Genomic DNA, 27,640 nt, shown 5'->3' with positions numbered 1-27,640 from the left:
CGGCGGGCTCTCTGCTCTGCTCTCCCCCAGGTCCTGGGCTGGCCCGAGGCCCCCAGAGTGGGCGGGCGGCTGGAGGCCATGGGGAAGGAGACAGGCTGGAGGCCGTGGGGAGTGGGGCACAGTGCAGGAGGTGCGGGGGTGGGGAAGGGGGGCGGGGCTGGGCGAGGAGCCCACAGGGCGAGGGTGGAGGGCGGCCGGGGACCGTGGCAGCGCCGGTGGGGACGGCCGCACGCAGAGGGGCTCCCTTCTGTGCAGGGGGCTCTCCCCTTCTGTGTAGAGGGCTCCCCTTCTGCCGGCTTGGACTGGCGTCCTCTGAGGCCCAGGAGCCGGAAGTGTCTGTGGAGATGGTGGGAGCGGCGGGCCCAGGCCTCTCTGCAGATCCGCCAAGGCTCAGGGCTGAGCCAACATTGGCTGGCCGGCCCCCACCCTCCTCTCTGCCTGGACCGCCCGTGGGTGGCGAGGCTTCTCTGTGCAGGGCTTCCTGCTCCCTGGGGAGCCCCTGGTCTCCCTGGTCTCAGGCCCACCCAGAGCCCCGGCCCAGGGCGAGAAACAGGCCTTTGGGTGACCAGGCGCTGGCCGGCAGAGTCCAACCCCGTGCCAGGACACCCAGAGAGGGCAGGGCACACCCAAGGTCACACAGCGGCCCCAGGGCAAGCTGTGGGGGGGCGGCCAGGCAGCCAGTTGGTATTCTCGGCGGCCAGAGGCCCCTCTCTGTCTCTGTAATTAATGGAGTGGCTTTTTAAAAGGATTCTAATCACCCCCGATCCTATCTGCTTATCACTAGCGTCCCTAATTAGATGATCCTGGCAGTCACTCGGTTAATTCCCCCAGCCCCGTGCAGCCCTGCCCGGCCTGGGGCAGCCCCCCCAGCGCCCCCTGCCCCCCGCCCGGCCAGATGGGCAGCTCAGGCCTTGTCTCCCCTCAGGGCCCCGGTGCACTAAGTGCATTACCTCCAGGATGGATGGGCGGCAGCCCTGGGCGAGAGTGCAGGGACTGAGCGACGGAAGGCGACGGGTGGACGCACGGACGGGCGGGGAAGCTGCGCGCTCGGCCCATTGGGCCAGACAGCCGCCGTCTGCCCGCTGTGCGTTCTCGAGGAGGTCACTGCTCCTCTCTGGGCCTCGGTCTCCTCTGTCAAACGGGGGCAGAATAGCATCTTCCCCGTCGGGTTGCTGAGAGGACAGCTTCGGACGGCGGAGGAGCCGGCCACCATAGGGTGATGACGGAAGTGTGGGAGAGGGGCGAGGTCAGGGTGGGCGGGCGGAAGGACTGGACAGATGAGTGAAGGCGGAGGGGTGGACGGGCGGTCCGAGGAGTCGTGGGTGAGTGGTGGAGGGACGAACAGGCTGGTGGCTGGGAGCAGGGCCGCCAGGCGGGCGAGGGCGCGGGGGCGGCCTGTCCCCCCAGACACCCCAGGACGGCCTCCATACAGACGAGGCTCGGACTTGCCGGCCCTCCCCTGGACCTCCAGAGGAGCGTCCCGCCAGTGACACGTGCCCACCGGGTCTCTGCATCCTCACCCTCATCCCCACCCAGGTTACACCCCTGGGGTGGGCCACGTGGTCTCTGGAGGCTCAGCTCCAGTCTCCAGTGGGCGATTACAGCCTGAGAGAAGGCGTCACATGTAGGACCACCCCCCAAGTTCCAAGGTGTGCCAGCCTCCAGGGAAGCTGCCCTCCCCTCCCCGCCCCGCCCCGCCTGCAGCAGCCCTGGGAAGGGCTCTGATCCCAGTTCCCGCAGCCGGTTCCAGGCATCTAGGAGAATCCAACCCCCAGAAGCTCCCCCAGCACCCTCGGGCCTCTGCAGCTTCCACGCTGTGCGATTTCCTAGGTCTTTTTGGGAAAAGCATAGAACAAAGAAGCCTGAAGCCTGCACACACGTGCACACGTTCACACCCTCCATCTACCCATCCACTTATCTACCCATCCTCCTCTGCATCATCCACCCACCATCCAGGTCCCTATCCACCCATCCTCCCACTCATCCCTCCATCTATCCATCACTCACCCAGTTATCCATCCTCCCACCCACAAATCCATCCATCCATCCATCTACCTCTCACCCGCCCACCCACTTACCCATCCATCCATCCATCAATCCTTCCCTCCATCTATCCATCACCCACCCAGTTATCCATCCTCCCATCCATCAATCTTCCCACCCATCCTCCCACCCACAAGTCCATCCACCCATCCATCCATCTGCTTATCCATCCACCAATTCACTTATCCAGCCATTTATCCACCCATCCACCCATCCATCCATCTACTTGTCCATCCTCCCATTCACTCATCTACCCACCCATCCATCCATCCATCCATCCACCCACCCACATAGCCATCCACCCACCCATCACCCACCCACCCATCCATCCAGCCACCCATCCATCCATCCACCCACATATCTACCCACACATCCACCCATCCATTCATCCATCCATCCACCCATTCACCCACCCACATATCTGTCCACCCACCCACATATCCATCCACCCACCCATCCACTCACCCACCCATCCATCCACCCACCCACCCACCATCCACATATCCATCCACCAACCATTCATCCATCCATCCACCCACCCACATATCCATCCATCCATCCACCCACCCACATATCTGTCCACCCATCCAGGCAGCCAGCCAGCCACCCACCCACCCACCCATCCACCCACATATCTACCCACCCACATATCCACCCACCCACCCACCATCCATCTCAAACACGTCTTGAGCTCCTGTCGCCCCTGTGCTGTGTGCCAGGCCCTCGCTGGGTGCTGTAGGTGTATATGCCAGTGAGTGCACTCAGTGGGGTCTTGCCTTTATGGAGGTGACCCCAGTGTAGAGGATACGAGAAACTGATAGCGAGTGAAGGTTTCGTGTAATGTCAGGTAGTGAGAGGTGCCGTGAAGAAAAAACAGAAAGACAGCTCCTCCCGACGGGGCAGTTGACAGGGCGCGCAGCCTGCACACGTGTGCTCAGGCCAGGCCCCCGGTGCTAGGGCACACCTGTGCACGTGAACACACGCGTGCACGCAAGCACGCACAGCCCCCACGAGGCCGGGCGCGCTGCTGTGCCTGGGGGTCAGGGCACGATGTCCCCTAACACGTGGATTCAGCTGGGTCGCCTCCCTCTCCCCACCCCACACAGCCTGCCCCATGCTCTGGGGAGGACAGAGATACCGCCAGCTTTGAAGGGGCCAACCCTTTTTGTGATACCAACAAACTGGAAAATCCTGAAAGAGATGGGAGCACCAGACCACCTGACCTGCTCCTGACAAACTTGTGTGCAGGTCAAGAATCGACAGAACCGGGCGTGGAGCAGCGGGCTGCTTCCAGGTCGGGAAAGGAGTGCGTCAAGGCGTATGTTGTCACGCCGCTTATTTACCTTCTATGCAGAGGACATCACGAGAAACGCTGGGCTGGAGGAAGCACAAGCTGGAATCAAGATTGCCGGGAGAAATATCAGTAACCTCAGATATGCAGGTGACACCGCCCTTATGGCAGAAAGTAAAGAACTAAAGAGCCTCTTGATGAAAGTGAAAAAGGAGAGTGAAAAAGTTGGCTTAAAACTCAACATTCAGAAAATGAAGATCATAGTCCCATCACTTCATGGCAAATAGGTGGGAAACAATGGAAACAGTGAGAGACTTTATTTTCTTGGGCTCCAAAATCACTGCAGATAGTGACTGCAGCCATGAAATTAAAAGAAGCGTGCTTCTTGGAAGAAAAGCCATGACCAACCTAGACAGCATATTAAAAAGCAGAGACATTACTTTGCCGACAAAGGTTTGTTTGGTCAAAGCTATGGTTTTTCCAGTAATCATGTACAAATATGAGAGTTAAGACTATAAAGAAAGTTGAGCACTGGAGAATTGATGCTTTTGAACTGTGGTGTTGGAGAAGACTCTTGAGAGTCCCTTGGACTGCAAGGAGATCCAACCAGTCCATCCTAAAGGAGACCAGTCCTGGGTGTTCATTGGAAGGACTGATGCTGAAGCTGAAACTCCAGTACTTTGGCCACCTGATGGGAAGAGCTGACTCACTGGAAAAGACCGTGATGCTGGGAGAGATTGAGGGCAGGAGGAGAAGGGGCCGACAGAGGATGAGATGGCTGGATGGCATCACCGTCTCAATGGACATGAGTCTGAGTGAACTCCGGGAGCTGGTGATGGACAGGGAGGCCTGGCGTGCTGCGATTCATGGGGTCAAAGAGAGTCGGACACGACTGAGCGACTGAGCTGAGCTGATGGACCAGAGGCTTTCGTTTCAGTCATATGCACATTTAAAACCATACAGGTGACTTGTTAGGCTGTTTATTTCCTAATTAACAAGGTCAGAAGCTCGAAACATCCAGGAGTTTCGGGCCTGAGGGCACGGGCTGCAGGGCTGGGCCGCAAGGCGCGGGCGCCAGGCCAGGGGTGGGTGTGTCCTGGACTGGGGGGCCCTGCGGAGGGTTTGAATCAGGAGCAGGGGAGGGGCTTGATCAGTTGCAGGTTCCAGAAAGAGACTACTACGAGAGAGACTACTTCATGCCCAGCAAGCTAGTGTAAATGCAGTGTGCAAAACGTACCAAGTGGCGGCGAGGGCGTGAAGCGCTTGGACCCCGTGGTGGGAATGGTACCTGGGACAAGTTTGGAAAGTCCTTGGCCTCAGCCTCCAGGTGGGCGGCGGGGGGCGTCCCTTGACTCAGTAGTTGCAGTTCTAGGCTCCTCCCACTCCCCCGAGAAGAGGGGGCTCTAACTTACGGGGAGTGTCGCTCTGGGACTGTGGGGCTTTATATAGGCTCTGCCCAGTGGGTCCCTCCGTCAGAGTCTGTTGCCAACTTAGAAGGAGGAGCTGCCAGATGGTGCAGCTGCGGGGAAGTCAAGGAGCTTGGCAGCCGGGCGGGTGTGTCTGCGGTCCAGCCTCTGCTGAGAGACCGGCCCTGGTGGCACCTTGTCTGCAGCCACGTGGAGCGCTGAGCCGCCCTGCCCCGGGCTCCTGATCCACAGACGGTGGGACAGATGCGCGCGCACCTTTGAGCTCTTGAGTTGGTGGCGGCTTCTTACATAGACTAGAAAACCAGTACCGGGTGGGCTGCGTGCTCATCACTTGACTCGCGTCTGCCCCTTTGCGACCCCATGGACGGTAGCCTGCCGGGCTCTTCTGTGCATTGGATTCTCCAGGCAAGGATCCCGCAGTGGGTTGGAGGTGTTGTGTGGTTGGCTCTCCTTCTGGGTATTCACCATTGAAATGAAAAGGTCGCATGTGAACCCCATGGCAGAAGAGACAGGTGGCAGGGCCCGAGCAGCGGGCAGGGAGTGACAGAGGTGGCCACGGTGCTGCCTCTGGGTGTGGGCGGAGCCGGGTGGCACGCGGTGGCGGCGTAGGGGGGCGTGTGTCTGTAGATCTGCGTGCCTGCTCCTGAGGATGGGGGGTCTCCCCCAGCATCCGCTCCTGAGGACGGACGGGGGCCTCCCCCAGCATCCACTCTGTGCCTGGATCACGGCCTTCCCTAGATCGGCACAGCCACACGTGGAGGGAGGGGTGGGGAGAAGAAAGAAGCCGGCATCTCCCCAGGGTCCCCCCCGGAGCCCTGCGTTAGGGCTGGGGTGAGGGGCTAGGGGGCCAGATAGCTGGAAGGAAGCAGCTGGGCCGGGCCCCCCAAGTCCCCTCTCTGGGGAGGAGCCCCAGCTCCAGCCTGCATGCCAGTGGGAGCCATCCTGCCTGCCCCTCCTGGGGAGCAGTCCCCAGCGTCCCCAGCTATGCAGGAGGGTCGCTGGGGGCACCCCGCCCTGCTGGGGGCAGGCCAGGGGGAAACGTGGAAAGCACCCACTGAGCGGCCAGGGCTGTCGCCTTAACAAACTCCTGTCCATGCCAGCCTTAGGTGCCCTGGAGAAGCAAGAACAAAGAGGCCGCCAAACACGTGAGCCTCCTAGGTGGAGACAAGCCCCAGGGCTCCATCTGAAGCCCCCTGAGCTGAAATGGCCCCAGAAGGCCGTCTCCTGTTTGGGTGGGCTTTCCAAGGGTGGAGGACCCTTGGCCTTCCTCATCACCCTTTCACCAGCCCTGAAAGGTGTGGTATGCCTTTATTGATGAGGAGTGAGGATTCAGAGGGACAGTCACTTGCTCAAGGCCTCACAGCAAGGGAGAGGCCGTTTTGTCTGCCCCACAGCCAGGTAGCGACTTTGTTAGGGACCAAGGAGCCCTGAGGGGCTGAGGGGAGGGAGAAGTCAGGCAAGGCTTCCTCTAGGATCTTTGGCTGGGGTTTTGAAGGGTGAAGAGGTGTTCTCCAGGCCGATCTGAAGGGGAGAACCCCTGAGAGAGAGAGACCGACCAGAAACAAGGCAGAGCAAAGAGAAAATTCTAATAATGATTCTTTATTTTCTGCATAACGTAAGTGGCAGCTTAGGATCATAACACAAATTTATAAAGTGAAAAGTACCGTCTCCCCACCCGTGGCCTCTCACACTTCCCAGAAGTAACAACTATACTCATGAGGCATGTCTCCCCAGATTTCTTTATATACCCACACAAATATTTTTAACACAAAAAAGTCACGCATTATATATTGTTCTGTATTTTCCTTTCCCCCTCCCAGAAAAAAAAACCCTTGCAGTTGAACTTTTTATTTCTAGTGTTTCTGTGAAGCGCTCCTGAGACGAGCTTGCTGGGCCAGGGAGCACGTGGAATCCAGTCAACATTCCCACAGGTGGCACATGCCAGCAGCCGTTCCTACAGTCTGCTGGCCTTTGCCGTCTTCCTGAGAGGAGAGGCTAAAAGTGGTGCCTCTGTGCAAAATCTGTGTGGACGTGACTCTGTCTGGGGTTGAGCAGCCGTCCAGATGACTGCTAGCTGTGTACTTAATGTCTGTTGGGAAGGACCCCTTGGTATCTCCTTTGCCTGTTTTCTTTTCTTTTTTTCCCCGGGGGCGGGGCGGCAGGGAGCTGTCTTTTTATTACATGTTGCGTTTTCTTGTTTTGAGCTTTTGCATATCAGCCCAATTGCAAAGTTTTTATCTCCCATTTTGCAATGGTTAGTCTTAAATAATTCTGTTTATTTTTAAAGCTATTAAACCTCATTACGGAATAGTTGGAAAATGGGGAGAAGAAGGAGAAATCACCTGTCACAGAGACGTCACCATCTGTTAGCGTCTGGGGACAATTCCTTCCCCAGACGTTGCAGCGATGGTTGTCACCGTGCTACACGGTCGGCTTCAGAGCAGAACCTTCAGGAGGCATTTTCAGGCTTTCTAGTGGGTGTCCTGTGGTTCCTACACGGTCGGCTTCAGAGCAGAGCCTTCAGGAGGCATTTTCGGGCTTTCTAGTGGGTGTCCTGTGGTTCCCGCACCTCCCTCCTTTTTGTTTATTGTGGTAAAACACGCATAACGTAAAGGTCACCGTTGTAACGTGTCCAGTCACCGGCCGTAAGGGCTTCCCCGTTCACATGCCGCCCTGACCACCGTCACATCCAGGGCCTCTGCGTCTGCCGAGCCGAAACTGTCCCCGTCGGCCCCCGCGCCCCAGCCTGGTAACCGGCCTCTGCTTTCTGTCCCTGTGAATCTGGGAGCTCCTGGGGCCTCAGATACGTGGGGTCAGCCAGTATGTGTGTTTCTGTCACTGACTCGTGTCGCTGAGCACGGAGGCCTCCAGGTTCATCATCTGTGTTGTCTGTGTTGCAGCGGGCGTCAGAGTTCCCCTCCTTTCTCAGGCTGAGTAATATTCCACTGTGTGGATGGGCCCCATTTCCTGTATCCGCGCATCCGTCTGCGGACACTTGAGCTGCCTCTGCCTTTGGGCTGCCGTGAACAAAGCTGCTGTAAGCATGGGTGCCGATAATGCCTGCTCGAGTTCCTGCTTTTACTTCTTCAGTGAGCAGATCTCACCATGCCCTCTTCCTGAGCACGTGGGTTGTTCCAGCCTCTTTGGGAACATTACTCAGCGCTCTAGCCTTGGAGCTGGAATGTGGTCTCAGGGCTCATTTCAGAGGCACCGCACGACCCCAGGCGTCATCCCCACTCCCTCCCTGCCCCAGAAGGTTTGCAAGCTTAGCACATTTCCTTAAAATGGGCCCTTCTTTCTCTTTGATTCTTTCAAAGGCCAGACTTCACCTAGAGCTTCGCAGTGTTCCCTGGCCAATCTCTCAGAGAACCAGCCCGGGTGACCCAGCTGGGTAGGTTGCAGTGAATGGTTTTGAGAACAACTCCTTGAGAAGTCAGGACGCAGCACAGACTCCATGGGACGGACGCTGGGACTCAAGCCCCGTGTCCCCAAGACCCAGACAGGCCTGGGCGGGAAGGGCCTGGTGAGGACAGAGTGGGGCTTGAGGGGAGCAGTGCAGAGATGGCCCTGCACACATGCAGCCCCTCAGCGCCAGCTCTTCGGCCTCTTTTTAAGTGAATCTCCCATTTTTTTTTTTCTTGGCTGTGCCAAACGGCTTCCAGGATCCCAGTATCCTGACCAGGGATGGAACCCAAGCCAAGGCAGTGCAAGCCTGGAATTCTAACCCCTGGACTGCCAGGGAACTCCCTGAATCTCCTAACTTAGAAGTATTTGCAACTCAGTTATATTTTTGTCAAACATGGTGCAGCCCAAACAAAACTTGTCCGGTGGCTGGTCCGGCCCGCAGGCCGTTGGTCCCAGACCTGAGCAGGCCTTCATCCGTGGAGGTGCTGCCGGCTGGGTGTTCCGACCCCCGGGACTGAATAGCCCTGCACCCTGCATCAATGCAGGATACCTCGTTGATCACCCGTTATCTTGTAAATAATCGGGTCTCTTTCGGACTTACACGAGTCTGAGCCGTTGATCGGCTTATTCTGTCCGCCCAGCCACGAGGTTTGAACGACTGAGAGAATCGTGTTTAATAGTGGAAAGCCGTGCACGCACACACACTCTGTGCTCTGTTTTTCCCTAATTTTCTGACTTGTTCTGCTGGTCTTGTTAGTTTTTCCAGATAAAGTTCGGAATCATTTCATCATTTTGCCTAAAAGCAAAACAGGCCAGGCCGCCTTCTGATGTGCCGGCCGCCGCGGCTCAGGACGCGCCACCCCCCCCACCCCCGGGACAGTCCCGTGGCTCACCTTCCCTTCCTCCCAGGTGAGCTGGGCCCAGGCATCCCGCCCACGCCTAGTTCCCCCTGGGTGGGGTCGGTCTGGGACCCTGGGGCCTGGAATGCTGGCTCCCTGCCCTGTTCCTGGCGGAGGGTCACCAGGAGTGGGGAGGAGGGTTTTGGGGACCGAGCTGGACTGTAAGAATTACAAGGAGGGGTTGGGTCCTTCCTCCCATAAATGGGAAGAAGGGGCCCCGCAGGAGGAAGGGCCCAGGCCGCCTGCCCCCCTGGGTGCAAACAGATGGAACAAAGGCTGGCCCACCCCCGGCGCCCGGCGCCGCCCGCAGAGTCATAAAGGCCCCGGCGCCCGGAGCAGCACGCCCGCCCTGCCTGGGAGCTCGGCGGCCACAGAATCGAAACTGTTTCCAGCACAATGACCCTGGGCTGTGGGAGACGTCGCTGGGGGTTGGGAACAGCGGTGTGGACAGGAGCCCTGGGCCTGGGCCTGCTGCTCGGGAGGCACTTGCTGGCCTGGGAGCTGGGCCTCCAGAGCCAGCACGAGCCGCCCCCCAACTGCGGGGGCCACCGTCCCCCTCAGCACCACGCCCCCACCGCCACCCTCCACCCAGCTCTGTCAGAGCCCCCTGCCCTGCAAACCCGTAGTCCTGGCAACAGGTCCCCCCCAGCAAGGAGCCTCATGTGTCTCGGGCCCACCCCCACGCCAAGAACCAACAGGGCCAGTTCCCATGTGCGGGATCAGTGACCTGGTCTGGTTCATGGGTGTCTGAGAAGCTCCCGCCAGCAGCCCAGCGTCTAGCCGGCTCTCGGCACCTTCCGCGGCCATGGCCCAGGCCCCTGCAGGGACTCCAGCGGCAGAAGGAAGGAGGGAGATGGGGGTCTGCTAGAGAAGCGCTGGGGACAGGGAGGCCTCTTCCAGGGGTCATCCTGGGCTGTGGATTCTGTGCTTGGGTCGGGAGTGGGCTCTGGTTCTGAGCTGCAAGCTCTGGACTGAGGCTTGGGGCCCACAGCAGGGCCCCGGGGGTTCTGGGCTCTGCTCTGACGCCCGGATTCTGAGGTCCGGGCTCAGGGCCTCAGGCTGAGTTCCCGCAGGTAGGTGCTAAGTTCTGGGTCGGGGGTCAGGCTCTGTGCCCTGTGCTTCGGGCAGCAGCTTAGTCTCCGGGCTCTAGGCGGTGGCCCTGGACTCTGGGTGGAGGGCCTGTTGACCAGAGGCCGGGCGGGGTCGCCATGCCGCTCACAGTCTGTAACGGCCTCTGCTTGGGAGCAGAGACTCTTGCTGGTCTTGTGGGCTGCGTAACCCCCAGACCACAGCAGGGCCAGGCGTATGTGCATGCTCGATGCACTGTCCAAGTGAGACATCCTCTCCTGCAGTCGGGAGCCAGGGCGCAGGCCAGCAAGACCCTGGGAGGGGAGGCCGAGCCCTGTGGCCGGGAGGGGAGCTGCTGAGAGCCCGCCCCAACTACACAGCGGGCTGTTCCTGCTCCAGCGAGGGCGCGGGCGGAGGGCACAGCGGGGGCACAGCAGGGACAGGGGCAGCCTGGGTCAGGGCCCCAGGCAGGCACTCCCCTCCCTCTGTCCTGACTGGAGGGGTGGTCATCTGAGAGCCCCAGCAGGCACCCAAGCCTGCACCCTCCAGCCTGCAGTCTGGGCTGAGGCGGATAAGGGGGAGCCTCCTGGGCAGTGGACATGAGGGCCTGGGAGCAGATAGATGGCCGTCAGACACACGTCGCCAGGGACCCGGGGAACAGAGACGGTGGGGGTCGGGGTCATGGATGGTGAGCAGAGAGACTTGAGGAGGAATGTGACCTCGGGGAGTCAGAGATCCTGCTGGCGAGAGGGAGCCTTGGTCGCAGATACCACGAGTCACAGTGGGGCTGTGGGGAGTGAAGAGGCGATGGGGCATCACTGTCACTTTATCAGAGACCAAGAGTGGGTTCGAGTCAGTGACCGCGACTACCCAGAGGTGTGTGATCTTCCGGGGATCGAGGCCCTGATGGTTAGAGACTGAGGTGTTGCCGGGGACCTGTGAGGTTGGCGGTTGCTGCCACTGATGATGGGAGATGACAGACACTGGTCATCGGGGACTTGGAAGGGAAGACTTGGCAGTCACCCGTGTTGAACGCGATGACTCTCACTGGGCAGTTGGAAGATTTGATGGCAAGGAGGCCCCTCCGCAACCAGGGGCAGTGGTCCTGAGGTCACTGGAGACAAGTGACCAAGGACATTGCTGAGAGACGCTGGTGCTGGGGTAGCGTGGGCCTACGGATGCTGATCACGTATGAGCAATCAGACCCGTCCCTGATTAGGAAAGTCCTGATCGGTGACGCTGGTGACCACACCCTGCATGACCCGGGATAGTAGTGACGGCAAGGTGGTGGTTGGGCGCAGGGGCGTTGGCAGCCCGGCTGGGGACACTGCCGGAGTGGGTGTGGCATGGGTGGTGAGAGGTGGTTAGGTGACGTGACCGGCAAGCGGGGCCTGCCGCTGGAGACACTGCTGAGCACAGTCAGTGACCGGACACAGCCCCGAGCAGAGGCCTCGATGAAACACCGGCTATCACGACTGGGCAATCGGCTGTTAGTAAGCGGATGTCTACGGTCACAGGCTCTGGTGATCAGATGTGTCATTGATCAGGAGTGTCAGTCATGAGGACCGTCCCCAGTAACCAGAATCATTGATTAGAGAACAGCACTCAGTGACATCAGTGGTCAAAGACACCGGTAAGCAGGTTTGCCGGTGGACATGGACACACGGACAGTGGTGAGCAGGGAGCTCAGACACAGGAGCTCAAGAGGATGGCAGGGGGAGCCACCCCCTGGGCTTTCCCTGAGCCCTGCTGAGCCCTTAGGAAAAGGGCCAGCATGTGGCTAAAGGGTGCAGAGCCCACAGCCTCCCTGAGCCTCCCCCACATGCACGGAGACCCCAGGACCCCCACCAGGCGGTGAGGAAGTTCAGGTGGCACAGTTCAGGGGAGGCACAGGAGCCCTTCCATCTGAATCCCAGGGCTGTAGGACCTGTTGGCTCTTAACAATCTCCACACCCAGGTGGGACTCAGGAGCCCCGTGAGCCCATGAGGCAGGCCAGAGGCATTCACAAAAAGTATTTTATTATTCTTAACAGTATTCACTTTGAAGGAGTAGGAAGAGAGCATACAGTTTTTACAGACAATATATAAATGTTGTACATAATTAACAATAACTTAGTTCACTAATCCAAAATAAAACGAGCCAAATAAAACATAAAACCAGAAAATACTGCCGATTCTTCTTCTTATGCAGATACTAGTACAAAATAAGTTACTTCCGGCTGTGGTGCCCCCTATTGCACTTGGCCTACATCAGCACAGTCCTCTTCCTGGGCCGGCCCCCGCCAGCCGCCGCGGCCGCGCAGACTCTCCGCCCGGACACGGTTATGTACAGCTGTACCTTGGGAAGGGTCCAGACACCCACAGCGCAGCACAGCGGGGCCCCGGCAGCCCCACCTGCTGGGCAAGCCCCCCGAAGCCTGGAGCAGCCCCGGCCCCCGTCCGAAGACGGTGCCATCTGAGAGTCTCTCCAGCCACAGCCTTGGTTTGTAGGTTTTCTTTGTTCCACAGCAAGGGCTCTTGTGGCCACGTACAATTGACTGGACCCAAAGAGTTTAAAAATAAAACAACTCGTCAGCGAGTTAAGCTTATGCAGGTTTTCTCCTTTTGTTTTTTTATATGTTTCTTTTTTGCGTCGGTGTTGGAGAAGAGGGGGGTTCAGGGGCTAGCAGAAAAAAGACGTATGTACAGGGCGTCTCCGGCCGAGGCGGTGGCACCGGCTCGGGGCCGTGGAGGGCGCTCGGGCCAGGCTGGCTCCAGCCTCAGGACCAGAGAGCGATGTGGGAGACGTTTCCCCTCTCAAGAAAGCGCTTCCTTCCTGTGACCCAGCCCTGGCCTGGGAATCCACACAGGGCCGCCCCTGATTGTCTCTGCCCTCCGGGGCCTGCGCAGCCCCCCTGGAGAGGCTCAGCCCAGCTGGGTTCGGCGCTTGCAGAGGGGGCCCAGGTCCCCCTAGAGACCTGCCCCCAGAGCCGGGCAGGCGGGCTGGCCACGTGGCACCTGGCCCCAAGAACCAAGTCTCCCCATCCTCGTGAGAAACCTGAGCCAAATAAATTCCTCCGCCTGCTCCCCTGCCTTCTCCGCAGCCCCCGAGTGTCCCTCGCCCACTCGCGTCTCTTCAGAGTTGTCCTTTACGCTTACAGTCCTCGGCGGAAACCCCGCGTGGGTGCAGCCAGGCTTGCCCGGGAGCGGCTTCACAGTGGTGGCCAGGGCGCCCACAGGTGAGGCCGCGCGTGTCCAGCTGGGCGGGCAGGGGCCGCGGTCTTGGGGTGGGCCGGCCAGCTGGGCACTGGGTCCCCCGCGCCCTGGGAGCGCCGTCCCTGGCGTCCTTCTGTCGGTCCGTGGGGCGGTCCCTAGCCCATGGCGGTCACCATGCTGGATGGGTGGGGGTGGCCGAAGGAGAGGCTGGAGGGGGGGTGGATGGGCGTCGGTGTGGGCAGGATGTGACCGGAGTGGCTGAAGGGCGGCAGGTGGCCCACAGGCGCCATGTGCCCCGCCAGGGCGGCGGCGCTGAACGGGGAGGCCTTGTCCTGCACACACCTGGACAGCTCCTCGAAGCACTCGGACCCCTTCTTGCTCTTCTTGGACTTGCTGGACATCTTCCGGTTCCGGGTCTGGATGCCTTCCTTCTTCATGGTCAGCGGCCTGTTCACCTGGGGGCCCACGCAGAGCTTTCAGAGGCTGGAGCTCCCCTCCCGGCCAGACCACGCCCCCAGCCTGGCCAGGGGGGCCCCTCCCGAAGGCCCATTGGCCTCCAGGGCCTTCCCGCCCTCCCTGCCAAGAGAAGCGCCTGTAGGGCGCTGCCCCCTCCCCACCCTGCAGAAGCCCACCCACTGCAGGCTTTGCTTCTGAGCAGAGATGCCCGACCAGGGGGCTGTCCTCCAGCCAGCTCGCCCCCCTCGTGGGAAGCCCTTCTGGCGCTCGCTTCCCAAGCCAAGCCACGCCGGGGACGGCGGCCCAGGCGGGTCCCCAGGGTCCCCGGGGCGGGGCGGGCGGCTCACGTTGTGTAGCTTGTAGTAGAGGCCGCAGGCGTTGCACACGGGGTCCCCGTTGGCGTTCCGGCGCCACAGCGTGGTGGTCGTCGTCTGACAGTTTGCGCAACAGGTGCCTGCTCTCCTGGCAGCCGACTGGGGGCGGGGCGGGGCAGGGTCGGCAAGCTGGGCTCCCACGGCCCCCGCGACCTCCCTCCTGACCCTCACACCACCCTGGCTCCCTTCCCCAACCCACTGAGCCCAGGAGCGCAAATCGCCCAGGAGTCTCCGCATCTCAGAATCAGAAACCTAAACCATCACAGAACTTCAGACTAAAGCGCTCTCAGAACCGAAGGGGCTGCGAGAGCTGCAAGGGGAAAGCAGCCACCTCCCCCAGCCCTCTGAACATGAATGCCACACACGGAACCGAGGCTCGGAGAGGGAGCCCCTGGGCGCCTCAAGCTGGGGCTGCAATTCCCACAAAATCCACAGTCCTGGGCATGTCCAAGCCCCAGGGCCAGAAGACGGGGCCCCTCAGCTGCCCAGGGCAGGGAGGAGAAACGCTCAGGAGTCACGCTGCACACCGCCCAGCGCAGTAGCCACTGGCCACATGGCCATTTAAATTCAACTGGACTACCGTTTAAGCAAGTTAGAAATACAGTTTCTTCAGTCGCAGCGGCCACATTTGAGGGGATCCCTAATCACAGCACTGCTGGAGGCTACCACAATGGATGGTGCACACCCAGAAGGCATCCATCAGTCACAACCTACTGGACAACGCCGATCTACCTGTCCAGTTACCTGTCCCCCAGTCCCCAGGGTCCCGACTGCCCCCAGCCCCTCAAGGAGTACAGGCCTGACCTGGAGCACCGGACTCCTGGAGAAGGCAGCAGCAGGCGCCCCAGAGGCGGGGTGAGAGGAGCTTCACCCCAGAAAGCAGACACCCTCTCCAGCCCCACAGCAGCAGCACATCCCAGGGAACGGTGGGCGGCGGGCTGGGGGCGGGGAACCCAGGCCAGCAGGGGCAGGCGTGACCCCTGGCCCCAGCCTGGTCCAGAGGGGCCAGCCTGCAGCCCCGGGCGGGGAGGGGTGAGGGTGAGTAAGCAGCCGGAGCTGGAATTCTGACTCAGGGGCTGGCCTCGTATCCTCCGCCTGCCCGGGCCCTCACCCCGCCCTTGCTCCAGGAAAAAAAACCAGGGGCCCCCGAATCGGCAAGCGATTTAAGCCTCCCTCGTAAATCACTTCGCCCTGAAAAAATATATTTATTATTCTTAGCATTTTACGCATTATTTGCAGAGTGGAGGGTATTAGAAATTTCAAAACAGCCCAGCGAGAGGCAGGACTGAGCCGAGGAGAGAGACTGAAAACTCGCGGAGTCCGGAAACAGATACGCGAAGTTTCCTTATCTTTCGGCTGCAGATGTCCGGATAGGAAACTCCGGCAGGAGATCCGAAAGGGCATTTTTTTTAAATCACTCAAATGAAAATACACAGTATAGGTGACTCCATGGAAAAATAATAAAGGGCAGGTTTTTTTTTGGTGGTTGGTGTGTGTGTTTTATTTAAATAAGCACGAGGAGACTGTGTGTTGGGAAGCCAGGGAGAGCAGCCCCGGGCTACAGGGAACATGACTTCACGGCCCTATTTTTAAAAGTTTAACAGAGGCCAGGGGATGGGACCTGGGCCCCTGGATGCTCTGCTCCGGTGGTGGTGTTGGGGGGGAATCCCTGAACATACCAGGTGGGCTGCCCAGGGGAAACCTGGCCTGGAAAGAATCTAGCCTAAAAAGCCGGGCTGCCCCAACTGCCAAGCAAGTGATTCTCATGATAAAAGATTTCCAGCAGCTGCATTTGAAGGCTTGTTTTTTTGTGTGTAATTAACTGCGGCTCGGCCCAGGTCGACGCTCCGGCCCGGGTGCTCCCCCACCCCCAGGCCCCCCGCTGCTCCTACCAGCCTCCGCTTGGGCTTGATGAGCGGCCGGTTCTGCCCGTTCATCTTGTGGTAGAGGCCGCAGGCGTTGCACAGGTAGTGCCCGGTGCCGTCCCGCCGCCACAGAGGGGTGGCTGTGGCCCCGCAGTTGACGCACTCCCGGCCTTCTGCAAGGGGACAGGGGACACAGGGTCACACGGGCCAGGCTGCTGCAGGGGCCTGCGGACTCTTAGTTCCAGCTGGGCTGGAGAGGGACCAGGAGGTGGGATTCAGAGGGCAGCTTATGGTGGGGAGGGGAGCAGGCCCCCGGGTTCCGCTCAGAGCACCAGCTCGAGCCGGGCCGGAGGCTGGGCCCCCTCGAGTCCCTCTCCTCTCCGCCCCGTCCTCTCTCCCCAGCTGCGCCTGCCTCTCCTGGGTCCCTGTACCGGGCCCTCAGATTCTGCTCTCCGTCCCCCGTCCTCGGTCACTTCCGTCTCTCTCCCCAGCCTCCCGTGCCTTCCGCCAAGGCCCTGGACTGGGATGGAAGTTGCTGCTGTTTCAAACGAAGTAGAAGTAAATACTCAGCCCTTTCGTTTTTAGGCCGAGCGGGCTGAGTGACCTTGCGGGGCGGCTCTTGGTGGTGCTAGTTTGTTTTGTTGTGAGAAGACCATCTGGAATTCGAATAGAACGTAAAACCAATTTGAGAGAAAGGACAATTTAAAAGACCAGCGAGCTGGTCAGACAGGGCCCCCCAGCGTAAGACCCAAGTGGGCACGGGCAGCAGCCTCAGTGCGAGCTGACCCTGCACGTTTCTCCCCACGTCCTTTAAATTGGCAGCCCACACAGGCAGGAGCGTGCGGCTGCTGGACTCCGGAGCGAACGTGCTGAAAGTGCTCTCGAAGGGGCTGAAAGGAGGTGAGGACGGCGGGAGCCCCACAGCAGCCTCCGCGTCTGCTCCCTAGCCGGCTCCAGCCAGTCCCGGCAGCCCCGGGCAGAGGCAGCCCCTGACCCCCGAGCAGGGAGGGAGAGGGAAGGACACGCCAGGGGGCAGGGAGCGAGCTGGTCCCGGGAATTTGGCCTCGGGGGAACTCTCCCAGGGAGATTGGGAGCCATGAGATCCCTGATCGAGTTGCAGATCTAGATTCCTTAAGGGTCTAGAGCCCTGAGGAGGGCAGAGGGCCCCCAGCGCAGCACCGATGTTCAGGGACACACGGACACACACATCCGAGCCGCCAGGCCGCGCTCCCTACACCCGGCGTTCTCTCTCACACAGTCGTGAGAACCTTCGCTTCAGGCTCAGGGAAGGGACAGGGGACCCCTGGGTGGGCAGTGGCCCACCTTGGAGGGGAGGGTAAGGAATGGGAACAGGAAGCAAACTCTGGGGCCACCAGGAGCACCTAAGAATGTCTGCAGGCACCTTCTCCCCCATTCTGGGGACTCAAAGCTCGGTCGGGGGCCATCAGCCACCCCCGGATCAGAGAGACCTGGGCCGCCCCCTCGCCCAGGTCTCAGCCCCCTCCCACCGAAGTGCAAGCCCTCCCCACTCCCCGGAGGCCCTGGGCCCTCGCCTCACCTGAGCAGGAGCGGGCCTTGCTCCGCTGCTTCGGGGTGAAGCTGGAGGCCGGGCCACCCAGGAAGCCTCCGGGGTGGAAGAGCCCACTGCTGTAGTCGTGGGCGGCAGCTGGCACGTAGGAGGGGTAGGTGGGGATGGGGTGGTGAGTGGCAGGCTGGGTGCCCATGGCGGCCAGGCTCGGGCGCAGGGGGCTGCCGCCTTCCATCTTCATGCTCTCGCCCAGCGGCACCTGGTACTTGATGCCATCCTTGTCGTCCCCCCTGGGGGCGGCACTCCCCCCTGCCGAGGAGGAGGCCGGCGAGGTGGCCCCGGTGGTGCTGGGGTCCGGAGACACTTCCTTGGGGGGCGTGGGCGGGAAGCCGAAGAGGTGGGTGCCCGAGTGGGCTGCGGTGGGGGTCAGGGAGGCCACTGAGCCGCTGCCGCCCCCGCCCCCAGCCCCCGCCCCCGGGTACACGGACAGGGGCCCCCCGGGGCCTCCGGCGGCCGAGGGGTGCAGGGGCGTCTTGGAGAAGGGGCTCACGGTCCAGGGGTTGTGGTGGTGCGCAGCGGCCGCGGAGAGGGCTGCCTTGCCCCCGTCCAGCCAGGGCAGCCCCGGGCTGTGCAGCAAGTGCGGCCGGCACATCTGGCCTCCGGTCAGGCGGGCTGCGGGGGAGGGGGAAGGGGGCGTCAGGGTGCGCTGGGGGAGCCAGGACGCCCCACGGCCGCGACCCCTACCCAAAGACAACTGGAAACATAACACCCCAACCTACAATTCACCAGGAACGTCAGTCCCCAGCTGAAGGACAAGTGGCAGAGAAGGAGCCCCTGGACGAGCCGGGAGGGCCCCCCTACCCCGCAGGTCAGCTGGAAACAGGCAGAAGCCCCAGGGGTCCCAGAACCTCAAGAGGCCGCTGCCCCCTCCTTTCCCGCCCCGATTTCTCAGCGGCCCCGGTTGCTGCGGACCCCACATCCGGGAAGCAGGCAGCGGGCCTCCCCGCGTCCAGCGCCGGGCGCTCGGAGTCCGGGTCCTGGTCACCCTCGGGCCCGGGGCTCACCGTGCGCCGGGCTGTAGGAGACGCGCGCGCGCGCGTGGGCCGGGTTGGCGTAGTAGGGGTTGCCCTGCGAGTCGAGGTGGTTGAAGAAGACGTCCACCTCGTCGGGCGGCAGCAGCTGCGCCGGCTCCATGTAGTTGTGCGGCAGGCCCGGGTGGTGCGAGTCGGGGTGCTGCGCGTTCAGCACGGCGGGGTGCGCCATCCAGCGCGGCTGCTCGGGAGCCACCTCCATGGCTGGCGGCGGAGGCGCGGGGTCTGCGCGGAGGCGGTGGCGGCGCGCCTGCACGACGGAGGGGGCGTGAGGGGGGCCGTGAGGGGCGCCGCCGCGGCCGGACACCCCCAAGCCCCACCGTGAGGCGTCCCGCGCGCCGCTGCGCCCCAGCCGAGCTCAGCCGCGGACCAGTCCCGGGTGGGAGGAAAGCCCAGAGCTCAAAACGAAAGGAGGGGCGCGGGGGGCCGGCTCAGCCACGCACGCTCACACCGTGACTCGGGTACCCAGAGCCACACACTTCTGAGCACGGGGTCACACGCGGGGACAAAACCCCGGCACCAGTGACCCCAACGCACGTACAGAGCCGCACTTTAGTCACCCCCTATCTCGCCCCGCACCATGCCGCCCCGCACCATCCCTGTGCACAAACGCATAAACAGACTAAAAAGTTAAAGCGCGGCGCCCGGGGGGGCCCCCGCGGGGCGCACGATGCTGGCGACACTCATAGAACTACTCTTGGCGCTGACCTCTCCCCCCCAGACACGCACACACACGCACGCAGCCCCACGGGCCAAGCGCCAGCCCCCCGCGCGCTCCCCGGCGACACAAGCCGAACTTCTCACCGCGGCTCCGCACAGCGGCCACCCGCGGCGCGGCCCCCGCAATGACCTCTCGGAGCCCGGCGCGCCCCAGGAACCCCCCGCCCGCTCTCGCAGCCCGAACTTACAGACGCAGCGGCGCGGGAGGGGCGCGGCCTCGGCGCGGGCGGCGCGGGCTCGGGGACGGCGCGTCCGGAGGGCCGGAGGGTCTCACGGGGTGCGAGCAGGGGGCAGCGCGCGCCTCGGCCTCGGGCCCGCCCGGCTCCGGCCGCTCCGCATCGTCCGGCCGAGCTGGCGCCAGCTCGCGGCTCCGGCACAGACATGAAGCGGGGGCCGCGCGCGCCTAAGAAGCGCGCGCCAGCCAATCAGCGCCGCGCGCCGCCCAGCCTCCGCCCCCCATTGGCCGGCCCGCGGCTCCCGGGCCGCGGACTCCGGACGCGCCCGCGGGCCGCCCCCAGCGCCCGCCCGCCCCCTCCCGGCGGCCCCTGCTGCCGACGCCCCCAGCCCCAGGACCCGCGCCCCGCGGCGAGCTGCTGCTCCCCTTTCTCCGGGCCCTCGTGGTCCCCCTACCCTCCGGGCCCTGCTCCCAGTAACTAACCTCCAACCCGGCCCCCTCCCCAGAAGCCTGGGCCGCGCACCCTCTGGGCGTTCGGTGTCCTCTCCCGGGGACCCCAGTCCGTCCACTCTCTCGGACCCCGCCTCCTTTACCACTGAACGTGGCCACGGTGGTCCACCTACCTCCCCAGGCCGTTCCGTCCCCCAAGGGGGACTCTGGCCAGACCGGGGGCCAGGGTTTCGGAGGACAGCTGCGGGTCAGGAGCAGCGAGGGGCAGGAACTCCAGGGCCTCCCGTGGGCACCTGGGCCTCGGGCGAGAGGCCGCTTAGGACCGCTGGACGCGGTGGAGGTGGCCTGGCTGGGGCTCCGGGGAGGGGGGAGGGGGCGCCCCCTTCCCGGGCGTGGCCTTTGCAGACCGACGGGCCGAACTGCCTGGGGCGAGGCCGTGCAGACCCGGACTGGCGCCGGCGCCGACTCGAAGGAGACGCCTCGGGGCGGGAGGAGGCATTTTCTTCCTGGGGGGTGGAGTCGGGGGGGGGTCCCTAAGGCGTCCCCCGGGCAGAAGGAGACGGTGGTCTGAGAACTGAGACCTCAGCCACCTGGAACTGCTCTCCACAAACGTCCAGTCCGGAGATGCAGCTTCGGGTGAACCCGGCCCCGCGCGCCGCTGTCTTTGCTCACTCCCATTGTACAGACAGGAGACCGAGGCGCCTAGGGAGTGGGTCGGGAAAAGGAAATTGGGGAGGGGGCCTGGAACAGGTGCGGGGGTAACGGGGAGTCACCGACGTCCTCAGCCCCTCTCCCCTCGCTGGGCCCACGGCCCTTGGGGGTAGAAGCCCTGAGGGATGCTAGGTGGGCCCGCGGCAGGGGGGAGGGCCGGGGTCCCGGCCACCCCCGGGAGGCGGGGGGAGGGGCGGCGGGATTGACAGTCGGTAATTGGGTAACTGGAGGCCGCTTCTCCGGCCCGGCAGCCCCGCCACCGCGACGCCGGGCCCCTGACGTCACCCGATTCGCCAGGAAATGAACTTTTTAATAATCTGAGGAGGGAGGAAAGCCCTCGGTCCCCTCGGCTCGGGGGGCACCAGGCCAGGCCGGGCTCCGCCAGCATGCCCCCGTTACCCCCTCCAAGGCCAGCTCTGGCAGCGCCACGGGAGCCTTCCCCTGCCTCGGCGTCCCGCCGGCCCTTTCTGTCCGAGGCCCTGGCGCAGGTAAAGGAGAGGGGGGGACAGTGGTGCAGAGGCCTGGGCCGAGGGAACCCGAGCGTCTCTGGCCCTTGGGAACCCGTCTGCCCTGGCCGCTGGCCGCGCCTCCCGCTCCGGGGCGCGCGGGGCCCTGGCTTCTCGGAACTCCGCTCCGCGGGAGAGGAGGCCGGCGCTCGCCGGGTAAGACGCACCGGAGCCGGGAGCGAGAGCTCGAGGCCCTGAGCGCCGAGCCTCGGCTGCCGGCCCAGGCAGGTGAGTGGCCTCGGCGCCTCCCGGCTCGCGCGCCCGAAACGCGCGCGGCCTGGCCCGGACCCGCGGTCTCTCCGTACGTCTGTTTCTGCTCCCTGCCTGTAGCTTACGACTCATCAACGCGTAAAACGCGATCGCAGCGAAACCTCCAGCCTGTCTTGCCGCCTCAGAGCCCAGCAGGGGCTTCTCAAAGACAACGCGGCACCGGGGACAATCCCCGGTGTCCGGCAAGGCCGCCCCATGGAGTTCAAAGTCGGGGATGGAGCGCGGGAGGCCCCGGACTCGCAGGCCGGCCGCCAGGCGGTGAACGCCGGAGCCGAGCGGAAGCTTACCGCCGACCGCGATCCCAGCGTCGGTTCGCGGGGAGACTGTCGTTCCGAGCTTTCAGGAGAGCAGGTAATCGCCTTTTTCCCCTCAAAGCGCGGTTCAAATGATCTCCGGGGCTGGATGGGTCTGCAGTTTCATAACCGCGAGCTAGGCTGCAAGCTCCTCCGGGGCAGCCTGAAGCCCCTCCGGGGCAGCGTCCCGGCCGCCGCAGGGATGGAGTGACCTGCCCGGTGGGTCGCTGCTCGAGCCGCAGCCCCGCGCTGCCCGCCGGCCCGGCGCAGCTCGAAGCCCGAACGGGGGGATTTAATTACTCCGCTCGGCGGCTCAGAAAATCGCCGGGAAGAGGAGCTTAGCAGCGCAGTTAAGCAATGCTCGAGCGGGGGGCCTCTGGAGAGCCGCACCAGCCCCCCTTCCCGCAATCCCGGCCTAGAAGAAAAAAGGGAAAGAGGGACCCTGCCCCGTCTCCCGGGAACGTGGGGTCGCCTTCCCAGAGAAGGCAGGCGGGCAGGCGGCCTGCTCGGCCGCGGCCTCCACGGTAACTGAGCCCCTGCGTTGGACCCGGGACTGCTGCCTTCTCCCGCAGGAACGAACCGGCAGGGAGAGGAAAGCAGGGAGCCAGGCAGCTCGGCCCCCAGCCGGCCAGTAATGGGGGGTCCCTCGTGTGTCGGCTGGACAGACCGATGGATGCTAACCAGGGGCCTCCCCGACTGAGCAGTCAGACCATGGGATCCCTGCTGAGGGAACAAACCTCCAGGGAGGCTGAAGGCAGCTCCCAGCTCCTAGGATGGGCTGGGCTGGGGTGGGGATCCGGGGCTGCAGAGAGCGGATTTATGTCAACTTAGGGCCTTGGACTTTGGGGGTCTCCAGACACCCACTTTGGAGGCACGTGTTCCTTTTTTTCTTCTCTTTTTCTTTCTCTCTCTCTCTCTTTTTTTTTTTTTTTTTGGTTCACTCGCAAGGATTGTTGCGAATGCGGGTCGCTGCCCTTTGGTCTCACTGAAGCTGTTCCTTTCCTTACATGGGAACAAGATTTTACAAAGGACTGGGGAAGGGCAGCAGCGAAAACTGAGTTTTCTAACGACCTTTTCCAAATGACTGGAGACTTTCCGGTGGAGTGTGGCTCAGCGGTGTCTGGGTGCTTTCGCAGGGAGCTGGGAGTGCAGACATCCAGAGCCTCAGCCCCGCGCCCAGCTGCCCAGGGCTCCCCCATCCTGGGCAAGCCTCCTCCCCGCCCTTTGTTTCAACTTCGCTCCCCTCGGGGACTGTAAGTTCGCCCTCTCTTTGTAACCTCTCTTCTCACCTTTCCCCGTGGGCATCTAATTGGCCAGCAGTGCAGGGCGCTCAAAGAAATCCATTTGCTTAGCGGCTGCCTTCCATAGAGATATTTAATTTGCCACCCAGTAGCCCCCCAGCTCCACTCCTGCAGTGTGACTTGAGGGGTCCTGAGGAGGAGTAGGGGACTGCTCTGGCCAGAGGGGTTCAGAAGTCTCTAAGGCAAGGCCTGAGATCGGGCCTCAGCCATCCTCCAGAGGGGCACCCCCGTGCGTGCGGAGCCCCTGCTCTTTGAAGCTCACTCCCAGCCCCGTAAACTCCGACTCTCCCTCTCCTCCTGCCTCCCTGCTGCTTCTCTCACTCCCTGCATGTTCTGGGCCTTTTTGAATCGTAAACACCAGGGCCCAACATTCTACGTGTGTCTGCACCCTGGGCCCAGGCTCCCGGGAGATCTTGGGAGGTTCTACCCGCCACCTCCAAGCCCGACAGCGTGGAGCCCTGCTGAGACCTGCAGACAGTCGAGCGTGGTGCCCCCTCCTCCGCGAACGGCCACGGTTTGCTCTGAGGCCTGGCGGCCCTGCAGCCCCGCGATAGGACAACGGGTAAATCCGTTTCGTTAGATGCAATTTGTCTGCAATTTGTCAACCCGGCTGGGAAACGCGCCCCAGACGCCCGGGCCGCCGCTGGCCCTTCCTGCTTCTTGGATCCTGCCTACTCATGAACGAATCCCAGCGCGAAAAGCCTGCATAGACCAGAGCTCACGGCCAGATGTCCCCGACCCCCGGAGACCTGGCTTTTTCCAAAACAACGAATTTCCTTCCGTGTTTTCCGGGAAAGGAGCGGCTGCAGCATCCGGGGGCCCTGAATGCCAGACCTTTCCCCTCGCGGTTGGGGCAACCTGGAGTTCAAGCCTGACCTCTGCGGAACGATTCTAAATGCCCTGGGTGTAGACAAACCCAGACCCCCGCCGTCTATGCTTCCCGCCTCCCCGGAGGCAGATCCCCGAGCCGGCGGCGGCCCCATTCTTATTGAAATTCCACTAAAAGGATTCCGACTCCGGCATGGGGCAGGGGGGAGACTTCCAGACCCCAGGTTCTCCCCACCCGCACCCCAGCCACACAAGATAAAGGGCCGCGGGGCGCGGCGCGCGGGGGCGCACGCAAGAGCGCGCCGGGTTAAGCCGCGCAAAGCCGGCGCACGGGGCCAGCCGGCAGGTGCAGCCCGCGACCGGCTGCCCGGCTCGGGCGCATCGCCGCCGCGGCCTGGAGGTGGGGGGCGGCCAACACAAAGGGCCCGGCCCCGGGGCTGGGGCGGGAGGGTGTGCTCTGCGTCTCCCGGAGCAACCGGGAACCCGGGGCCTACGGCTCCGTCCGAGAAATGGGAAGGCTCCCTCCCGAGTCGGGCCTGCTGGCCACAACTCCCCAAGCGCGCTCTCCGGTTTGGGCCCCTATGACCTGGGGTTCCAGGCGCTCGGATTCTTAGAGCGAGCCCCGAAGCTCACATGTTGGGGGCACCAGGCCAGGCGGACCGCTCGACTAGGATGCCAGGTGGGCCGAGCCTGGGGGCTGGCAGGGCCCTGGCCAGGCGAAGGGTCGACTTACCAAGCGAGATGCGGTGGGCGGCGCCCCCGGGTGGCCGGGGCCGGGGCGGAGCAGGGCGACCAGGGAGCCGCGGGCAGGCCGCGTTACCAGCGGGGCCCGGGCGGCGCGGAGAGCGGCCTCATGGTGTGCGGCGGGAGGCTTTTGTTTGCGGGGTGGATGACGGGGCGACGGCAGCCAGGAGGAGACGTGAGCGGTGAGCCCGGGCGGCGCTGGCCCTCCCTGCCCCCCGCCGCCGCGGTCTGCTTTTATTTCGACATCACTTTGGTGGGCGGGCGGGTGGAGGCGGGAGCGCCGCGGAGGGGCAGGAGGGTGCCCGGGGCTCGCGCCCAGCCTCCCTGGTCCAGCCACTGGCGGCTGGTGGGCGGTGGGCACTCAGGACGCCTCTCCCTACTTGCCTCCACTCCAGCCCACTCCCGCCCTGGCAGGGGCGCATACGCTGGGATGCACCCAGAAAGGCCGGCGGTCTGTCTTCGGAGACTCTCCCCTGGGACCTCCAGAGACATGGGCACACGCGCTCACACACGCACGCACACAGATGCCTGCTCCTCCTCCTCCAACCCACCTCCAGTCACACGGCCGCACGTACATCCGAGCACACACATTAGCACACTCGGCGTGGATGGACATCCTCAGGCAGGAGGTCTGGGTCACACCTACGTGCACACACGCAAATGTAGCTTGACACCCATCTGGCATTCACACGACTGCCTCACTCCCAGGCTGATCAGGCTGGGTGTAAACAAAGCCCTCAGCCTGGCCCACCTATAGCCCACCCCAACTCCAGAGCAGCCAGGGGATTTCAGAAGTGGAGTTTGAGGCACCGCCTGGCCTTTCCCAGGAGAGCCCTGGAGTGAGCGAGCCGTGGGGGCAGAGAGCTGTTCTTGGAAGGCTGGGTGGAGGAGCGGGGAGTCTTCACCCAAGAAACTCCTGAGGTTGGGAGCTAGGAAGGCCAGTTCTTGAACTTCCAAAGTTCCTACCAGGAGATTCAGCACGGTGGCTGGAGTCCCATCCCAGGTGCCCAGGGAGAGTGAAAGTGCCCTTTGGGACCTTTGGCCCAAAGACAAAGTACTTTGCCTCCAGAAGACTGGGAAGTGCTTGCCCAGGTGCCCGGAGAGGAGGTGCGTCCCAGCTGCCAGGCCAGCGGGCGTCCGCTGTGTGGGGGCCTTTCTTGGAAGCTGGTGGTGACTGCGCTGCCTGTGCGAGTCCTCTGGGCTGAGTGCCCGTGTGTGTCTGTGGCCATTTGTGAGCACACTGGAAGGGAAGTCTGCAAAGCTGAGGCTATGAATCTGTCTGCTTCCTCTTGTGGGTCCTGGATGCTTTGTGTACTTGGTCTCTGTTCTGTGGGTCCCTGCGAGTTTGTGTGTTGTGTGTGGCTGTTTCAGAGTGCGACCCCGCGAGTGCACTCGGGAGGGAGTAGCTCTGGAATTGGACATGTGCCCCTGTGTATCTGTGAGGCCAGTGTGACCGTGGACCTTGCGATAGGAAGTGGGTGTTTCCAAGTGCTTGTCTACACGCTGCTGCACATCCCTGAGGACACACACAGGGGTGGGGCGGTAGCAGTGGTGTCTCTGGGTCCCCTGTGTCTATGAACTGGGCTGTGGGCATCCGTGTGCTCGGATCTATCTGCGAGCCGCGTGCGACTCTTCCCAGTGTTACTCTGTGTCTGCGGGCTGCGGAGGAGTGTGTCTCTGGGTGACACTGTGCGTCTTCCCAGATTGCCGGCCGGCGCACCTTCCCTGACCGGGAGGGCAGGCCGCCAGCGGAACCAGGGTGCCATTTGTGAGGGCACTTGCTGTCTGTCTGTGGGAGGGGGAGATGAGCTGATAAGGCTTATCTGCCAAAGCCAGCGCCATGCTGAATAACTGCTCTAATGAGGTGGCCTCCTTGGGGGGGATGGGGTGGGGGGCACAGGAGTGCACCCCCACAAACCCAGCAGGCGCTGTGTCTACAGGGCCGTTCTTAGTCTGCCCTGTTCCCTAGGAGGGGGAGCTCCCCCTCTTCACCCCAATTACCATCTCCCTTCCCCTCTCGGCTGGAGCCTCCCTGGGGTGGGTGGAGAGACGTGGAGAATCTGTGCTAGAAAGGTCCAGAGAGGCAGGTAAAGGGGACAAAGCAGGGAGACCCCAGGACAGACTGTAAATAGCAACAGCAATAGAGGGCCTGGTGGAGGGTTAGGGGACCCTCAGGGATAGGACCAAAAAGTAGCAGAAAGAAAAGAAAACAGTGGCAGAAAGGCCTGGAGGGATGGGAAGGGAAGCAGTGAAAGTGTTAACCAGAAAGAGACGCGGTCAGAGAGACGAGAGAGATAGGAGGGCACCCCAGGGGCTCCTAGACCTCGGGGGGAGGGCCAGCGGAGAAAGGGCCCCTCGGAAAGAGGCGGGAGAGGGACGTGAAAGACGGACTGGGCGGGGTGGCAGAAGGGGACGGACCGCCAGCCGTGCCCCGCTCCCCGCACGTCCGAGCATCCTCGAGTGCCCAGGCCCGCCGGCCGGGAGGGCGTGAGCGTGGAGCTCGCGGGCGGGCGGGGCCCCAAGGCGCGGGCAGGGGGGTCCGCGCGGGGCTGCGCCGCTGTCCGGGGGTAATTTTTCATCTCGGCCGGCTAATCTTTGTTCCCGGCGAAGATAATGAATAGCCAATCGTTATCTGCCCGGCTCCCGGAGGCTGCCCGAGAATGGGGCTGTACAGGGTTAGGGAATTGTTTCCAAAGTGCCGCGGAATAAATGGTGTTCCTTATCTCTGCCTTCCAGATTATCGGAGCCCTTTCAGAGCGCGCACAACAAATGCGCCCGCCATCGAATGCATCATTTACCACCGCAGATCCGCGCATTGATGGGCAGGCAGATAGCCGTCCGCGGGGGGCATTCGGGCGCCCGGTGCGCGGGCCGCCGGCCGGCCTGCCTGCCGAAGGCACCCAAGTGTGTGTCCCCGGGTGTGCCCGGCGTGTGTAGATGAGCGGGGCGGTGTGCCAGTGGGTGGGCACCGAAGGAACAGGGGTGTTGGCGTACCTGCGG

General features: G+C 62.8%; 2 protein-coding genes and 1 long non-coding RNA gene across 3 annotated transcripts; 2 read left to right on the top strand and 1 right to left on the bottom strand.

Annotated features, from left to right (window-relative positions):
• Nucleotides 1–1,277: 1,277 nt before the first annotated feature.
• Nucleotides 1,278–12,960, top strand: LOC133234961 (splicing factor 3A subunit 2-like). The gene is made up of 4 exons (XM_061395657.1): nt 1,278–1,322; nt 1,408–1,536; nt 1,629–8,152; nt 8,924–12,960. Exons 1-3 carry the CDS (start codon nt 1,278–1,280, stop codon nt 2,796–2,798), a joined length of 1,344 nt encoding a protein of 447 aa, XP_061251641.1. The 3' UTR covers nt 2,799–8,152; nt 8,924–12,960.
• Nucleotides 12,961–13,391: 431 nt separating this feature from the next.
• On the bottom strand, nt 13,392–19,634 carry GATA2 (GATA binding protein 2). Its single transcript, XM_061397294.1, has 6 exons — nt 19,551–19,634; nt 18,616–18,892; nt 17,582–18,223; nt 16,051–16,196; nt 14,132–14,257; nt 13,392–13,783 (listed from the first exon to the last, which is right to left on the bottom strand). Exons 2-6 carry the CDS (start codon nt 18,842–18,844, stop codon nt 13,484–13,486), a joined length of 1,443 nt encoding a protein of 480 aa, XP_061253278.1. The 5' UTR covers nt 18,845–18,892; nt 19,551–19,634; the 3' UTR covers nt 13,392–13,483.
• Nucleotides 19,635–19,640: 6 nt separating this feature from the next.
• Nucleotides 19,641–27,362, top strand: LOC133235603 (uncharacterized). The gene is made up of 2 exons (XR_009732601.1): nt 19,641–23,020; nt 23,430–27,362. It is a non-coding gene; the product is annotated as an uncharacterized LOC133235603 (long non-coding RNA).
• Nucleotides 27,363–27,640: the final 278 nt, after the last annotated feature.

This window comes from Bos javanicus, chromosome 22, assembly GCF_032452875.1.
Source record: "Bos javanicus breed banteng chromosome 22, ARS-OSU_banteng_1.0, whole genome shotgun sequence".
Lineage (NCBI taxonomy): Eukaryota > Metazoa > Chordata > Mammalia > Artiodactyla > Bovidae > Bos > Bos javanicus.
The sequence above is the reverse complement of the archived record's forward strand: the minus strand, read 5'-3'. Positions and strand labels throughout refer to the sequence as shown.